Genomic DNA, 17,386 nt, shown 5'->3' with positions numbered 1-17,386 from the left:
TAATACCGTGTTTTGGCCAGAAACGGTTTTGGTTTATTTTTACAAATATAAAATTAAAATTTTGTATGCCATTTGGTAAGCTGTTTGAAGTGCATAAACAGGTAGGTAAACAAAAAACTTATTAAAGTGATAAGAAACGAATTGGTCTCTTTATCAAATATGTTGTTTAGTCTTCAAGCAGTATTAACGCTTATTGTTTGCTTAGTTATTTAAATTATAGATTATTATTATAGATTATTATAGATATTATTGATTATAGATAAGCAATTTAATTAGAATCAAACTTTATTTAATATAATACTATTATTTAAGCAACAAAAAATTATTTATTGCCAGTGTTAATATAAAATTGGTTTCATTTTCCTATTATTATATATTAATTGTTAAGTTGTAAGTCAAATTTATACGATAAAGATACATAACAAATAAAATGTAGATTATTCTAAAAACATTTCGCATTTTGTTTTGTCAAATAAATGATTTATGAATATTATCTAACCAGCTAAAAATAAATTAAGTCTGAAAAAAAAATAAGGAAAACCATTTTCCAGCGAGAAACAGCGTTGGTGGAGCCCAGAAAGGAAACCACCGCCTGCAACTGCGAAATGCGAAACGCAGCGGAATCAAAAGAGGAAAACGCAAGCCCCCAGAAACAAAAAACTGAGAAATAAACCCCAACGAAAACCAACTCAATTCAGCGAAATCAACGCCAACGGCGGCTGCCTGTCAATTAAAACATTAAAACGCGCTGAAAAATGCACTGAAAAGGCGCAAAATAAACAAACGACGAAACAGCACAACACAGGCAACATTTTCAGCGATTAGAAGCATAGAATTTCGCAATGGAGCACTTAGAGCTAGAGCTAAGGCTAGAGCTAGACTTCAACACCGAATCCGAATCGGCGACTCAGGGGAGGGACTAATGTGTGACCCAGTTTGGATCACGGTGCAGGAAAGGAACTATGTTTTGGCTATTTGCTTTTTGATCATTAAAAACTGGTTGCCCACAACTAGCTGAGCGCCGATGAACGTTTGCGGTTAGTTTAATAGCAGCAGCAGAACTGACCATAAATTAGTCGAAATAAATCATTAATGATTCACGACTTACGACCCACTAGCTAGCCAGCCATAGAGTAACTGCCATTGATGTATCTTCTTCATATATTTATTCTTTAAAAATAAACACACAAAAATGAGGAGTTTTAATTAAAGTAGATTGCAATTATATTCAACGATTTGTGCCCATAAAAAAATCAAAGATTCCATTCAACCCGGTTGTTTAATTAAATTAACTAAAGCCAAGGTTCAAAATTATTATTATTATTATTATTTTTATAATCAAAATAGTTGGGCTGGACTCAAGCTCAAAAATATTTTAACTAATCTTGATAACCATAAAAATTTTTTTTGGAAAGTATAAGAAACTTGTTTTTTCGAGGAGATGGTAGGCTAAAAAAAAGTTATAAGATTATATTCTTTCTTTTAAATTTAAATGAACACAAATTAAATTTATAAATAATACAATAAATTGTTTACTTTTGGTTAAATATATTTTTATCATTAGAAAGCTATTATTCTGTCCTCAACTGTGTTTATCTCTCAGTTTTGAACGCCCATGTCCATGTCTTTGGCGGCAGCGAAGCATTTGGCATTGCGGCGTGGCTTTATAAACGGCCGGCGATGGCGGCCGCGAGCCGAGTTTTGCCGTTAGATTAGCCGAGCGCGCGCGTATTTTCCCACGATCAGCAAATCGAAATTGCAGTCATGAAGGATCAATTGATGTGGATACCCCTACAGCTGCTCCTCCTGATGGGCACTGCCTGTGCCTTTCCGGATGGCGCTCCGGCGGACACGTGTGTGAAACAGAGGGCCAATCAACCGAACCATGGCAAGGCCAGGAGTCAGCCGGCTCACTCCAATCCCTTCGAGGTGGTGGCCGACACCCAGACATATCACCCCGGTCAGCAGATATCGGTTGTGATATATCCGCACTCGCACCAGAGCACCGTCTTCCGGGGATTCTTCCTGCAGGCACGGGATTCCAACTCGAACGAGTGGATCGGGGAGTGGGTGCAGAGCGAGAATACCAAGACCATTCCGGAGTGCTCGGCCATCACGCACTCGGACAATCGGGACAAGCTGGGCGCCAAGCTGATCTGGAAGGCTCCGCAGAACAAGAGGGGCAATGTATACTTCACGTAAGTCTAGAATTGAAAATAAAATGAAAACTAAAGCTTAAGTGTGGAAACTAAGCTACACCCTCTCTGTCAGCCATAAAAAGAGCTAAATTCTTTATTTGAAAGACCAAGTGTTGACCCAAAAAAAAGTATATTTGTTCATAATTTAATAAGGCTATTAAAATACTTTTTATTAACCCGCTCGTAGAATACCATGGTAATTTCTAATTTGCTTCATTTTATTAAAAATGTAAATCAAAAAAGGCTTAAAAACAATATTTAAAAAACTAATTAAGTTTCCTAGTTTAAATAAGTAATAACATATAATTCAAGAGTTGATTAATGTCCGCCTTAAAGCCATGTGAACTTCATCAAAACTCAAGGTACATTTTCAAGAGTAAGTTAATTTAATAAAATGGTGTTTAACACCCATTTTTTGGCAGTTTCAATGAAACACTTTATCAAAACTGGCTTCGTACAAATACAGTACGTGTCTTCTATCGCCCGTCACCATCATAATAACAATCATCATTATCATCAGAAGCGGCAGTAGAAGTAGTATAAGCCGTACTCCCATCACCGTGGGTCGTGAAGGGATTCATTAATCATACGCCACGTTGACCCACATAATGTAATGTGCGCATAATTGTCAGGCCGACAAAAACTTGCCGGATAATCGCACAAAAAAGGCATTATGTAATTGATTATTTGGAAAGAGCCAGGCGAAAAGAGTCTCCCAATCATTCGTCCACAAAAAAAGGCATCAAACAGCAAAAGACGCCACGCACTGACAACGTCAAAGAGTCGAAGAAAAGTTGTCAATGCTTTTTGTGCGGCAACAGCAACATTGTCAGCAGTTAACACTGGCCAACAAAAAGGAGTGCCAACTGTGAATTAAGCCACACAGAAGTTTCAGTTCGGACACTTGTACCATTTATCATTTTACCAAACGAAAGTATGCAAATATGAGAATTAATCAAAAACAGACAATGAAAGTTGGGAAACTTATTTTGCATAAACTTTAGTTCCTGAACATAAATCAATATTTTTCTTAAGGAAAGTCAGACTATGTTAAACACTTTAAAGGAATTATAGTTGGTAATTAAAAATAGAAATTTTAACTGTGAAAATTGTTAAGCAAGGGTTTAGCATACATAAATTAACGTATTTTTAAAAATGTAATAGTATTGTCTTGCTAATCGTAAATAAAAAGTTCAGTTGAAGGAACCTAACGAATAAAATTATTACTCAAATATCTAAACAACTTTTTTATGTGGAAAATTCAAATTACTGTCATAAAAACACTTCTTTTTGAAATCCCCTCAATCAACATTTAACTTATGCAGTCCAGTGTTGTCTTACCTAAAATATCATCTCCTGAAATTGCCGAATCATTAATTATTACCTATTTATAGCCGCAGCTACACATCGCATGCAATCTTGCCGTATAAATTAAAAACAATCATGACTTGCCTAATGGCGGATTTTACATTTACATTTTCATTTTTCTTTTGCAGGGGCACTGTGCTACAGGAGTACGGAACCTTTTGGAGCGACATCGTTAACAAAGTGCAGGCGGAGCCGCAATAACAGAAATTATGTACTTATTTATAAGGCAGCTGTACCCAACGCCGGGCAAATAAATCTTAAAAACCCTAATTAGTCAAAACGAAATTGTTGTTTGAAGATTTCTCAAATAGCATTCGGACGTCTTGGAGCCGAAAGCGCCCCATTGAGCTGTGCAATCAACATTACAGGGCAAAATTATTGACTTTTTGGCTTAACGTTTATGAATGACCAGCCCACATCCGAGCAAGCGAACCAGTTCCCACCGCCCAGCGTTATACTCAGTACCCCACAAACACCCACAAGCATCTAAAACACACACAAAAACCCACCAACACCCACCAACACCCACTTACACCCCGGCAACACCCACAACCGCCCACTCTTAGACCAAAATCAAACGCACGAGCCGAGCACGTTTGGGTTTCCAGACACGTTGTCCAGCTTCTCATTGGAAATTCGTTTTGGGCGTTCGAGTAAATTGGAAACTTTAAGCACCTTTCATGCCGGCTGTGCAAGGCAGCGGAAGCGGCGGTGGTTATAAAGTAATTAGACGGTCACCGAATTTGGCCAAGACGTAGGCCAAGATAAGAATTCGTAGCATAGGTCTGAGCACTTCTGATTGCCCTGTTACAATCGCTTCTAATCGGACGAAGGGGATAAGGAATCAAAAGCAGATATGGGCAGTTATAAATGTGTTCTCAGAATTCTAGATTGGTAGAGGTTTTGGATTTAAGACAATATTTTCCAGTTGTGAAAACTTGTTTGAGAGCCGCAACAGAAATTTAAATTTAGGGATAATTATAGAAGTTTTTTTTTTGTTACCCAGTCAAACCAAAAAAATATTAGAACTATTATTGAATTTTATGAAATTAATCGAAAATAATATTTTTTTAAAGAAAATTGAATATAGATGAGGACTAAAAACTTGTCCACTTTTTATATTAAGAGTTTAGAATGATAATTTTTAAAAATTGTACATTAAACATATTATTGACTTTTATGTTTTTTGAAGTCTAAAAATATTTTGGGAACATAAATAACTTATTATTTATTTTGTTATATATTTTAATATAGACATCCTAACATTCTTACCAAATATAAGTTATTTCCACAAATGCTTGTTGATAAGTTGATAAGTGTAATGTTAGGCCAAAACTTCTCTTGAAATCTGAAAAAAAAAAGAAAATTTTAGCACATGTTGGGGCTTGACTGTACAAATGCACTCACATATTTTGCTTGAAGCTTGTTTACTCGGTCGTCAACTCAGTCGTTCGGTTGTTATTGTCATGCCATCGAAAAGTGCATGGCAACCCACGCAGATTGGGGAAAAAGGGGTAAAACGGGGGGCTTGGGTAGCATTTTGTTTTCGTGCGTATATGTACATAAGTACATTTGTATATTTGCGAATATAGTCGCCCTGCGGTTTGCCGACTTGTTTTGATCGAATTCGCCGCACCGCCGGTCTTTGTCTGGCTTCGTTGGTGGTTCAGGAGCGGATTCCACAGTCGGGGGCTTGAGGTGAGATGCCCTCTTTGGGAGTCTTCCGCTCCTGAGCGAAGCAAGTTCGTTGTCCAGTCGGGCGAGTTTCAGTATGTTTTTCAGCATGCGTTTTGTTTACCGCCCAGCGACTTGTTGCTGTTCTTTCCGCTGCCTTCGTCTCGTTTATCAGCGATTGCGAATACACTGGCTGCTCAACACTTTAGTTAACACTTAGCGGCTTCCCGGAGAGGTTCACAGATCGCAGACGCTCCACAACATCAACATGGTTATCAATTTCGCCGCCGGTCCAGCCAAGTTGCCCGAAGAGGTCAGTAAAATTAGTTGGATTACTGCAACACTTTGAATTAACACGTGACGTGCCCATCTGTAATATTAGAATACATTTTTATTAATTATTCTGAATAATAGAAGGTTATTACAGTAACTTGTTCGCTATTATATGTACATGCACAATTTTCAATTGCTTGCATATTGCTTTTATTTTAATGAGAGAGCTTTTGGGACAACATAAAATATACAAATTTGATCACCATGCATCCATTGTCGAGATATCAACGATACAAAAGTTAATGCTTACTATTTTTATAAATGTGCAAAATAAATACTTTTTACTTTTGTCCCTGTTTTAATCACTATATATTGCAAAGGCAATAACATCCTTATACAAAAATCTTACTTTTACAATTATAATCGAAGTGCTGATCAAATATTTGTCTATTTTTTTTTAAAGCCTGTATATAGAGCTATTATTTCAGATCTATTACCTTAGTTCTATAGTTGATTGACCCTCTATATAATATGTACTCATGTTAACCATCTCCAACATTTGCAGGTCCTTAAAGAAGTGCAGGATAACCTGCTCAATTGCAATGGCAGCGGCATCTCGGTCATGGAGATGTCCCATCGTTCCAGCAACTATGCCAAAATCCAGGAGGCGGCCATCAACGATCTTCGAGACCTCCTGAACGTGCCCAGCAACTACAAGATCCTGCTGATGCAAGGCGGTGGCACAGGACAGTTTGCAGCGGTGGCAATGAATTTAATTGGGAAAACTGGCACTGCCGATTATGTAATCACCGGTTCCTGGTCCTCCAAGGCGGCCAAGGAGGCGGCTCAGTATGGCAATGTGAACACTGTGTTCCCAAAGCTGGCCAAATATACATCCGTTCCGCGTCAGGACACTTGGAAACTGGATCCCAAGGCCTCGTATGTCTACTATTGCGACAATGAAACCGTAGAGGGTGTGGAGTTTGACTTTGTGCCCGAGGTCCCAGCGGGTGTTCCACTGGTGGCTGATATGTCCTCCAATTTCCTGTCGCGACCCGTGGATGTCTCCAAGTTTGGCGTGATCTATGCGGGAGCCCAGAAGAATGTTGGACCAGCCGGCGTCACGGTGATCATTGTCAGGGAGGACTTGATAGGCAAACATCTCAAGATCACGCCCTCCATCCTGAACTTTGAGCTGATGGACAAGAACAGCTCGCTGCTGAACACTCCGCCGACTTTTGGGTGGGTACAAATAGCTTCGAATTTTGAAAAACCCTTGTTAAATGTTCTTTCCTGCAGCATCTATGTAATGGGCTTGGTCTTCAAGTGGATCAAGCGAAATGGAGGCGTCGCTGGCATGGCCAAGCTGGCTGCGGCCAAGTCAAAGCTTATTTACGATACCATTGAGCAGTCAAATGGTTTCTTCTACTGCCCATTGACTGCAAATGTGCGTTCGAGGATGAATGTGCCCTTTCGGATTGGCAGTGCCAGCGGGGATGATGCGCTGGAGAAGGAGTTCCTGACCAAGGCCGAGGCGGAGGGCATGATTCAGTTGAAGGGTCATCGCTCGGTTGGCGGCATTCGTGCATCCCTCTACAATGCGGTTACGCTGGAGGAGACCCAGCAGTTGGCCAATCTCATGCTGGCCTTTTACAAAAACAATAAAAACTAAGATTGTTCCTTTGTAATTGGTTGGGTTTTGAGTTTACAAGAGACCTCGCTGGCGGAATATGTCGTCTAGATTAAGTTCCAAATTAGCATTCGTACCGCGCAGATTGTCCACCACCTGTTTGGCCCAAATGAAGTACTGCTCGCGACGTTCCTGAAAAGAAGGGGGATAGGTTTTAGAGAAGACTTTTAAGCGGTATGTCAACCCACCTCTGTCCATCCTGTTGGCGTGTTGATCTGCAGATCCCTCAGGTTATCTAGCTTGTCGGCCAGTTTTATTAGTTTTGCCCTGCAGCTGCTTGTAGCCGCTTTAACTATTTGTAGACGCTTGCGTTCCTGTTTCTCCAATGACTTATCGTCGGTAATCTCGCGAACTAAGCCACAAACATCCGGTCCAAATAGTTTCTCCACATCCTCAAACGTTGCATCCGTATCCTCGACCACATCGTGCAGAAGGGCAGCCATAAGAATTGCCTCATCCGTGATGCCGGCCTCCACGGAAAGAATAGTGCTCACATTTATCACATGATTTACATAGGGGGTTTCCTTGGGATCCTTAAAAAAAAGGAAACCAATCAGATAGTTTTGCCTTTTAATTGGGTAAAATTGGGCTTACCTTGCGTCGCTGTTCGCGGTGTTTAAAAGCCGCATACTGCAGACACTCCATAAATTTCCGTGATGGACAAGTTGCCATTACAAACAAGCTAAATAATTAATTATTTGTAATTTACGCCGCGTTAACTTTGTTTACGCATTTAATAGAACAGCTGTTTTTACATAACAGACCGGCAATAACAGAACATATGTTATTTGTTTATAGTACTGCTACTGCAGCTCTGAACCACATATCGATAACATAACGATAACAATAGAGCGCGATTAATTTGTAAATTCAAAAGCCTTTATTTGGGTCTACACCAAAGATTATTACTTCTTTTCGTTCTGGTTCTCGCACTTGTTGCACTCCTGCTCCTTGGCCTTGGACAAGGCTTCGGCGGCCTGCTCCGCTTCCTTCTTGGCCTGAGCCTCCAGTTCGGGAATAAAGAAGATCTTGCGAGACTTTAGCGAGGACCACTTGAAACGCTTGATGTAGTAGGAAATGCCGATCAAGAAGGCCGAAATGAGCGTAACCTTGATGAGCAGCAGGCGGCGTTCATCCGACTCCGGTTCCGAAGTCCACTTGAGGAAGACGCACACATCCTTGGCGATCTGGGCAGCCGAGGCCGGCACATCGGCATCCTCGAAGGTGATCACCTCATTGTCCACCGCTTTGGCCATGGCAATGGCTCCGCCGGAGAAGTACGGATTGAAGTACAGCCCCTCGCGCAGAGCAAAGCCCGCCGGAGGATCACAATATCCGGTGAGCAGGGCAAACACATAATCCTCGCCACCCTTGCGAGCCGACACTATATAGCTGAGATCCGGCGGATAGGAGCCATTGTTGGCCGAACGGGCTGCCTCCTCGTTGGCATAGGGAGCCGGAAAATGATCGGATAGCTTGCCCGGACGATCGAAGTACTCGCCCTCATCATTCGGCCCATCTCGCACGGTTATGGCCTCCGCCTCCGCCTTGGCCTCCGATTCCGTCATACAGACGCCGACCAGATTGCGATAGGCCATGTACTGCAAGGAATGACAGGAGGCGCACACCTCCTTGTACACAAAGTATCCGCGACGCACGCTCTCCTTGTCCAAGGCGGCCAGCAGGCCAGTGTGGTTCCAGTGCTGATGCGGCGGATGCACACAGTCCGAGGAGGCATCCACACTGCTCTCCAGGGCGTAAATCAAGAGTCCAGCAGCTCCAGTTAGGGCTCCCAGGGCCCCCAGCCACTTGGAAGAATGTCGACCGGAAAAGCCGCCGCCCGGAAAACTCATCCGCGGACGCACCGATGTCCGGTTGAAGCTGCCATGGGCCAGCTGGAACAGTTTGCCGCTCAGATTCCGGAATTTATTAGCCATTTCGGTCGGATATTTCTCTAAGCTTTTTTTTTTCCAAATGACAAGTATCACTTTCCTATGAAAATGTCAGCGTAATCAGTGTTGCAAAAGTTCAATGACCAGGGTTGTCACCACGTGGCGTATATACTGGCGAAATTACATAAATACAATTACCTGAAATAAATAATAACAAAAATAGATGTAGAATACAGCATAGAATTGTAATAAAAACAAAGATGGACTACGGCTGCGAAAAGTCCACAGAACCATTGCTACTCACTTATGGCAAAACAGTTGACTTGGTCTTTTGATGGTGAAAAATCATCATTTCGGGAAAAATATGTAAATGTTAGGGAAATATTGAAATGTGTAAAAGATTTTTAAGTGACATATTCTACAAAGTATACCAGAGCAAAAATCAATCTTACAAAAAATAATTAATAATTAGATTGTGCATTTAAGGTGCCTTTTGGAATAAGTATTGCTTTAGAAGACAAAAATCGTCGTTCGGATCTTAATAGCTAGTTTTACAATCTTAGAAATAAATCACTGGCATAAGAACTACATACGTTGGCCGGAGTTCAAAGCGCCCAGGATGCCTTTAAATCTTAAGCCCGACTTTCTTCCACGTTAAGACCAGATCAGTCAGTTCCTTATCTACCATCTTTCCCCATAAAGCATATGTAAACCAAAACCCACCCAAAATGCTGTTATTCTTTACAGCTAAAAGGTTGAGTCAACGTTTTTCTTTCTATTGTTGTAACCATCGCCTCCTTCTTGGTTTTTTTTTTCCTGCCCAACGAGCGGAGCAACTGAAAAAAAAACCGAAAAAAAAAATCAAATGCCAGGGCACTTTCATTTGTTATCTGGCGCAGTAATCTGTAAATCTGTAACAGCCCACCAAACAACGGTGCATACAATATTTCCTAGCCATTCTTCACACTGTGTGACCACGAAATCGTCAAAGTCAGGCCCAAGCCAGCTTTTCCATAGCCAAGAAACATGGGCGTGAACTTCGTAGTATTTCAAGGGGATCACAAAACATGGTAAATAATGGTAATAGAAAATTATACCTTTAATTACATCTTTTTATTGCACAAATTATGTTTATAATGCGCACAGCCCTAAAAGATACTCTATACTTTGATTACCTCTGATTAGTTTAGAGTTCTAACTGATATATTAAAAAAAAAAAAAAACTAAATTTAAACTAGATATAAGATTCTAATGTTATTTTATATTTTATATATTAATAGAATTTGGTAGAAATAAATCTTTTTTTTATAAAAACTTTGTTAAATATATCTGGTTGGCTAAAGTGCGTAAAAGTTGAATAGATCTGTTTAATGTAACTTATAGCTAGAACATATATAGTAAATCCCCCTCTGTACGCCCATGGCAACCAATAATGATAATGCAACGGCCGACGTCGGCAGAGTAGGCGATGTAAACTTTTTTTTTCTGTTTTTGGTGAAAATTTGTACCTGATTTTATATTTCCCTTTTTTGTTACAATGTTTTCTGCTGCTGCTGCTATTGCTGTTGCTTTTTTTCAGTTATTACGTATTTCCATGTTTACCATATTTTACACGCGCTTACAGACACACAGATACAGATACAAATACAGATACAAAAATACAAAAATACCCTCGGATTTTTTCCTATGTGCGTTTTTAGAGTTCTGCTTCTGCGCAGCGATGCATAATTCCCACTTTTGAAATTTGTGTGCGGCTGTTGTTGCTTTAGTTGTTAGTTGATGTTGTTGTTGCTTATGTTGTTGTTGTTGTTGCTTATGTTGTTGTTGTCTTCTGCGGTGGTGGCTGATGTTGTTTTTGTTGTTCCAGTTGCCGCTGCGCAATTAATAATTCTTTTCGACTGGCGTGAAATTTTCATAAGCAAGAAAAAGCAGCAACAGCCAACCGCACCAACTTTCCATGAAAATCTCCGGCCATTAGTAGCAATCGCAGCGCTTTTCACCGTGGAAAACCGCAGAGATTGTGCTGTGCTGCGACCCCATAGAAATGGGCTCACGTCATGAATTTTATTCAAATTACAAACTCATTAATAAATGGCGTTGTTTACATTTAAGTAGAAAACAAACCAGCGATGATTGCTCAATTTCTGTAGTGTTAAAAAGCCTGGACAGGAAAATGATTAAAAAACATATAAATGTCCATAAACAATTTCACATTATTACTTTTGGGTACATATCAATTTTTCAAAGACGGCTCTTATTAAATTGAATACAATTTTTAAAAGTCCAAAAAAAAAAGGAGGCTTATATTCTTGCAGAGTTGTTATAATCCAAGATTAATATTATTTTCAAATTGCTATCTAAACGATAGTGTCAAATTTTTGCATGCATAATATAAAATATTTGATAATATGGATGGAACAAAAGTTAACTTTTGTATTATATTTTTATGTATACTGAAAGGTATCTAAAATACATATTTTCGACTTCAGCGTTAAATACAAAGCCAAAGCCCATCTTTGTCTAAATCAGATGAAAAATGCAAGAGATATGACTTATCATCAACTGAATAATTATTCGTGAAAAAGATGGGCCTGCAAATAAAAATACCTGAATACGGCACAAAAAAAGTGTGCATAATTTAGCAATAAATGTAAATATTACTGGTCCGCTTCCTTTGGGAGACAAAGCGCCATGCTGCTGCAGTTTCCTGTGGCCTCTTCTACCAGTAAAGATGATGATGATGATGATGATGATGGTGATGCCAGAGGATCGTAATAACGATGAGGCTGTGCTGTGCTTTGCTGTGCTGTGCTGTGCTGGCCATGTCCCACTCCTTATCTTGGCAGCACGAAAACCAGAAACAAGAATTATAGACCAAAAGCCAGTTGCAACGCGAATGCATCTTGCATCTTTGCCACCGATGCCACGTAGGTGTGTGTTGCATTTGTGTGTGTGTGTGTGAGTGCGGGGGCACTGCATCGGTGTGTGTGTTGGCCATAGTATCTGTGTGAGTTGCGCCTTTTGACCAGAAGTGAATGCAATTGCAGTTGCATCTGCCGCAGTGCTGGTCAACGCTCGTGAGGCCTGGCTTAGATTTAGCAAACGGAAACGATTATGCGAGTTATGTATGCTACAATTAAAATAATTTAAGTTCAATATAATTTAATTTAAGTTCAATATAACCGTAATAAAAGCGTCTTGTAGATCCACGAAATGAAAAAATACACAGCTTAAAACAAATATTTTTCTAAAAATAAAACAATAAATAAAAACTTAACATTTACATCGTCGAGGTTGTAGACAGGAGTAAAGATTGTTATTAAAAGCATAGATTGAGGCGCTAAAAATGTCTCCTTTTTTTACCAAGTCTGCTATCGAATAAACCTTACGCTGCTTCATTAAGTTAAAAAAAATAATCTGATATTCAACAGACGAGTGCATTGAATGACCGAATCTCTTTGTTCATGATGAACATCTTTATTTTATGACGTATCTGAAAGATCGTTTTAACGCGTGCGCAGCTACCGTTGAACGCATACAAAAATCGCATGCGAGAGAGGAAGTCCCAGTCTCTCTCTCCGAGTCTATCAGGTTCTCATTCTCGCTGCCCATTTACCACTCAATTTTGCAAAAACAAAAAAAAAAAGCTATGCTCCCCTTATATACAACAACATCACGATTCGTGAGCGTGTATGGGTAAGGTGTATCTGTGTGTGCGGTCATGTTGTGTTTATGTGTAGCATGCGGTTTTGTTGTGGATTTTGTAAACTTTTTCGCAGTCGTCAGTCACCAAGAGTAAAGGCATGGGGAAAGATACAGATAGCTGGTGGGTATATGGGGAGAAAGACAAGGGGAGTGAGGAGATGCCAACATCATTATGAGGTTGTAACTGTCTTTTCAATTTCTCGTTCTGCCCGATTCGCTTTGCCAAATGGAGCCTAGAAGATGGATCCCTGTCTCCTCTCGGTTCTCCTCTTGATTCTTCTTCTCATACCTTCTCCTTCTCCCCCCTTGTCTTTGCCTTTCTTCTCTCCCCAAACCCACATACACACAATCGCGTCAATTGACGGCTTTGCGTGTGTGTGCCCGTTGATGTTGATGAGTTTTGTTTTAATTCTGCTTCTTGACTTCAATTTCTTATAAAGACTGTTTATGTGCACGTAATACAGTGGAGCCCCCTTAAGTCGGACTCTAAAAACTAGAGCTCCTTAAGGGGTTTAAAATACTTTGTAAATATTTTTTTAAATTCGTTCTTTTAAATTTGTCACTAAAGTGAGCCTAATTTTGGAATTAATTTTGAACTTCAAAAATTATCCATCCTTAATGTACTCATTAATAAATTCATCTAAGGAACACATTATTTTAAAGTAAGATATTAGACATGCTAGTGTAATTGTATCCACAGAGGAATAACCATTTTTTTGGTAGGCAAAGAATTAGTTTACATCCAAAATTTGGAGCTAAGTAATACAAGACACAAAGTTCAGTCAGTAAAAATTTTTAAAAAATATTTAAGCTTTTAAGTTTTACACGAGATTAAAAAAAAACTACTAAAATCCCCAGTAAAGAAACGCCCCTTAGAATCTGTAGTGCAGATAATGTATTCGAATCTGTGCGATGGAGGCCACACTGTCTTTGTTGTTGCTGTGATTTGGTGAATCGCGCGTAGCCGATTGTAATTATTGTAATCGAGTCTCGAACCGATCCAATCCGATACGATACGATCGCAATAGCACACAGCCATCGCCATCGTTGTTCGGTAAGATCAGTCCGCTATAGCTAAAGCCATCGTCTTGGTCTTTGCCTGGTTTGATTCTGTTATAGCTGCTTTGCTGCTTTGATCATTTCGTAATAGTTTTCTCAGTGCTCTGCTTAAATCATCTTGGTCAAGACCGATCTGACCGATCTTACCCATCCAATACCAACCAATCCGCGGCTCGTGATCGTTTCGCTTGAGCCGAGCCCGCGCTTTTCTCTTTGAAGCCAACGTCATCGTCATCGACAGTCCCAGTCATAAGCGCACAACTACAGCACTACAGCACTACAGCTACAGCACCAGTCATCATTGTTGTTGCCATAGTTGTCTTGGCCGGTGCTGTTTACTAAAAGTTGATTGACTGTCTGTTCATTTAGCCGCTTGTCCATGGCTCGCTCCGTTTGTTGGCTTTGTATGCTCTCTGTGCTACATAGAGAAAAACTATAAATCTGAATAATAAATTGAATTTTTATAGTTCAAAGTAATGGTCTCTTTTGGATTATTTTTATACTTGTATTAACGTCTGAGACCTTACAATAAAGGGGGTAAATTGTACTCATATGAGGACATAAACCACTTTTTTCATAAAACGCATTAGGTAACAAAATTCAATACATATAATGCTCATGTATTAACCATGTTTATGACCAATAAAACTGAAATTGACTTAGAGAAACGGTGACTTGGGACATCGATCATACATAGCGCATATATAATAATACATAACATATGTTATTTATAACTGTGCCCCAAGGACAATTTTGTAAATTAAAGTTGATTCCGAAATTGGCTTTAAATCGGAGCAAGCCTAAAAAAAAATTTTAATTACAAAAATTTAAAAATCTTAAGTTACTTCACGTTAATAATACTAATTCTTAATATTTAAATTATTTATGAATTTATTTAAACTTGTAATATAATGATTATATCAGTTTATTTAAATACTTATTTATACATATTGCACTTATTTCTCCCAGTGCATTTTCGTTACCCCCTACCCGTTCCAAGCTTCGGTTGCGGCTTCTCTTGCACATTTCGTTGTAGGCCATTATAGTTTTGAACATGTTCAAGTGCCATTCTCACGATTGTTTATAGTCTTTTAATTTCAGCCGGAGCACAAGAAATAAACAGTGAAATTTAGCAGCAGGCGATTTGAGTTGTTCGTAGGCCTAATGTTCTGGAAACGAAACGAAACCAAGTCAACGCGAAGTCGAATCTCGGTTTCGGGTGCAGTTTCGGTTTACAGCTGAGGATTGGGCTTGGGTTTGGATTTGTGTTTGGGTTTCGGTTTATGCTCCATCTGGAGAAATAGCCGAATCGCCAGCAGAATGGCCCAACTCCAGCTGGCAGCGGTGAAAGGCCTCAAGTGGTCAATAAGTACCAGGGAGCTCGATGCTCCACGGAACTCGAGTACTCCGAAATGTTTGCCTATTAAACAGTCATCAATGATTGTTACATTCTACAAATAGAAAATGGTGGAGCCATCAAGCTGGCAGGGCAGAGAATGTTTTTTGAGCGCTGAAAGAGATCAGGCCGGCGATCGTTTACCAGATTTATGAGTCATGATCCGCAGAATGGCTTAAGCGATCAAAAAGATATTTGGAAAACTAGCGCAAACTATTATTGAGAGATAATTCTAGTGTGTTGGGCTCTTAACGATCACATCGTGAAGTACTTGGCCATCAACAAGGTATTGATCTTTAAGCTAACGATCTGTTTTTACAACACTAATTTAAGATAGGTGTGACCTAAATTAGAGAAGATCATAAAATAAATGGTCAAATGATTTAATGAGTGCTAGTTTTAAATAGTTATAAATAAATTAAACTAGTACAGCTATCAAAGAAATAAATATTTAAAAAAAGTTTTTAAAATAATAGGCAACATATTATTATTGATTCGTTAAAAGTAAAATATAAAGACACACACTATCAAGAAATGCAAAATATTATATATGTGGCATCGCAGGCGAACCCATGTATTTTTGTGCACTCGAAATGCCATCAATTAAGCAACCGTCGATCGCTGAAAAATCATTCCCAAACAAGCATCTCGATCGGTCGATCGTTAATTAACTCCCATCGAACTGCCACCAAATTGACATTCCCAGTCCAAAAGTTTACCATTTCCACGGCGGACGTTAACGTGGAACGTGGACGTCCCAGCGCTTTTGTCCATCGAATTGGGCCCCAGATCGTGGGTATCACGATCATCTTGGGCAATTTTCGCGCATGGAACTTTCAACTCCAAAACGGACTGACAATTGATTTGTGCCATAGCCATAGCTTAAGCCAGAGCAGAGTGCAAGCGAAAAGGAAAAACGAAAAACGAAAACAAAACAAAGCCAGGCTGCAATTTAAATTAAAAGCGCAATTGAACTGGAAAATTCGTCTAAATTGTTTTCACAATTACCCATACACACACGGGGAAGGGGGAAAACCTGAGGAGATCAGGGTGACAGCCGGGGAAAAGCGAATGCGAATGCGAATGCGAATGAGTTCAAGAGTTTTTTTTCCACCATTTCCACCATGGTCACAATCAAATCCAATCCTCGGCAATGGCTGCCTCTAACAACATGCAATAGAGCCGGGTCCACAATACATACAAATTTCAAAACTAATGATGCTGAGGAGGAGAGCCAGGATAGAAAAAAAAAAATAAAAAAATAGACAAAAAAAAAAAGCAGACCAGTGGAGCTGCTTTCGTTCACAATTTATGCATGAGAAGAAAGATCTTTGGCAGAAGAAATGGTCCGCTTTGTTTTTTTTTTGTTTTTGTGGGAGTTCTGCGGCGCACTCTTTTTGGCCTGGCTTTATTTTTTTGCGCTCTGAGCTGCGCGACACGATAAAGATCGGAAAAGCCCGAAGTTTAGAAAGGCAATAGCAAGAGCAGCATCCGAGCTGAGTATCTATGTATCTGCAATACATAAATTGTATGTATCTATACGGTCTACAATGTATCTCTTTGGGCTGCAGAGTGACCATGTGTGTGTGTGTGTGTGTGGCTGTGTGTGTATCTATGTAATGAGCATGTAACTAAACTTCTGTGTAGCCAAAACTCCTACAACAGAGACACAAAAACAAAAAGCACCAGTACTCTATGGCTCTGTAAACTCTGCAACTCCCTCAATACCAATACCCGTTTGCCTTTGCCTTCGTTTTGCCTTCACTTTGCTTTGCCTTAACTTACCACAACTTCAATTCAAGTGAACTGTACTGGCTGCTCTTCGGGCTCTCCACTTTTCAGTTTTCAGTTTTCAGTTTTTCTGGCCATGCTCTATCTGATGATGGCCGTTAACGTTAAAGTTAAGGCCTGAAGAGCGCCCGACCCGACCTGCTGCCCTGGCTTCCCTGGCTTCCCCTTAAGACCCCCATTCCCCATTCTCCATTCTCCAATCCCGACTCCCAATTCTTCTGCCAGTGACTCGTAAAAATGAGCTACGTTCTTGCCCCATTCCCCCTGCTTTCGGCCGGGTTTTGTCTTTTCCCCCGCCGCGACTTGACTTCATTTGTTTGGCTTTTTTGGGAGACAAAAC

At 39.9% G+C, this 17,386-nt stretch overlaps 4 protein-coding genes and 1 long non-coding RNA gene across 5 annotated transcripts; 2 read left to right on the top strand and 3 right to left on the bottom strand.

The window, feature by feature from the left end:
- Window positions 1-1,667: 1,667 nt before the first annotated feature.
- On the top strand, window positions 1,668-3,836 carry LOC128257806 (putative defense protein 3). Its single transcript, XM_052989008.1, has 2 exons — window positions 1,668-2,198; window positions 3,695-3,836. The coding sequence occupies exons 1-2, from the start codon at window positions 1,765-1,767 to the stop codon at window positions 3,765-3,767; spliced, it is 507 nt and encodes a 168-aa protein (XP_052844968.1). The 5' UTR covers window positions 1,668-1,764; the 3' UTR covers window positions 3,768-3,836.
- Window positions 3,837-4,830: 994 nt separating this feature from the next.
- LOC128257843 (uncharacterized) lies at window positions 4,831-6,171 on the bottom strand. Its single transcript, XR_008267913.1, has 3 exons — window positions 6,011-6,171; window positions 4,974-5,610; window positions 4,831-4,914 (listed from the first exon to the last, which is right to left on the bottom strand). It is a non-coding gene; the product is annotated as an uncharacterized LOC128257843 (long non-coding RNA).
- LOC128257776 (probable phosphoserine aminotransferase) lies at window positions 5,422-7,201 on the top strand. Its single transcript, XM_052988974.1, has 3 exons — window positions 5,422-5,553; window positions 6,079-6,755; window positions 6,813-7,201. The coding sequence occupies exons 1-3, from the start codon at window positions 5,509-5,511 to the stop codon at window positions 7,183-7,185; spliced, it is 1,095 nt and encodes a 364-aa protein (XP_052844934.1). The 5' UTR covers window positions 5,422-5,508; the 3' UTR covers window positions 7,186-7,201.
- LOC128257795 (guanosine-3',5'-bis(diphosphate) 3'-pyrophosphohydrolase MESH1) lies at window positions 7,183-7,957 on the bottom strand. Its single transcript, XM_052988999.1, has 3 exons — window positions 7,798-7,957; window positions 7,392-7,736; window positions 7,183-7,335 (listed from the first exon to the last, which is right to left on the bottom strand). Exons 1-3 carry the CDS (start codon window positions 7,873-7,875, stop codon window positions 7,219-7,221), a joined length of 540 nt encoding a protein of 179 aa, XP_052844959.1. The 5' UTR covers window positions 7,876-7,957; the 3' UTR covers window positions 7,183-7,218.
- Window positions 7,958-8,060: 103 nt separating this feature from the next.
- LOC128257786 (cytochrome c1, heme protein, mitochondrial) lies at window positions 8,061-9,514 on the bottom strand. The gene is made up of 2 exons (XM_052988986.1): window positions 9,400-9,514; window positions 8,061-9,293 (listed from the first exon to the last, which is right to left on the bottom strand). The coding sequence occupies exon 2, from the start codon at window positions 9,138-9,140 to the stop codon at window positions 8,109-8,111; it is 1,032 nt and encodes a 343-aa protein (XP_052844946.1). The 5' UTR covers window positions 9,141-9,293; window positions 9,400-9,514; the 3' UTR covers window positions 8,061-8,108.
- Window positions 9,515-17,386: the final 7,872 nt, after the last annotated feature.

This window comes from Drosophila gunungcola, chromosome 3R (genome assembly GCF_025200985.1).
Source record: "Drosophila gunungcola strain Sukarami chromosome 3R, Dgunungcola_SK_2, whole genome shotgun sequence".
Taxonomy (NCBI): Eukaryota; Metazoa; Arthropoda; class Insecta; order Diptera; family Drosophilidae; genus Drosophila; species Drosophila gunungcola.
The sequence above is the reverse complement of the archived record's forward strand: the minus strand, read 5'-3'. Positions and strand labels throughout refer to the sequence as shown.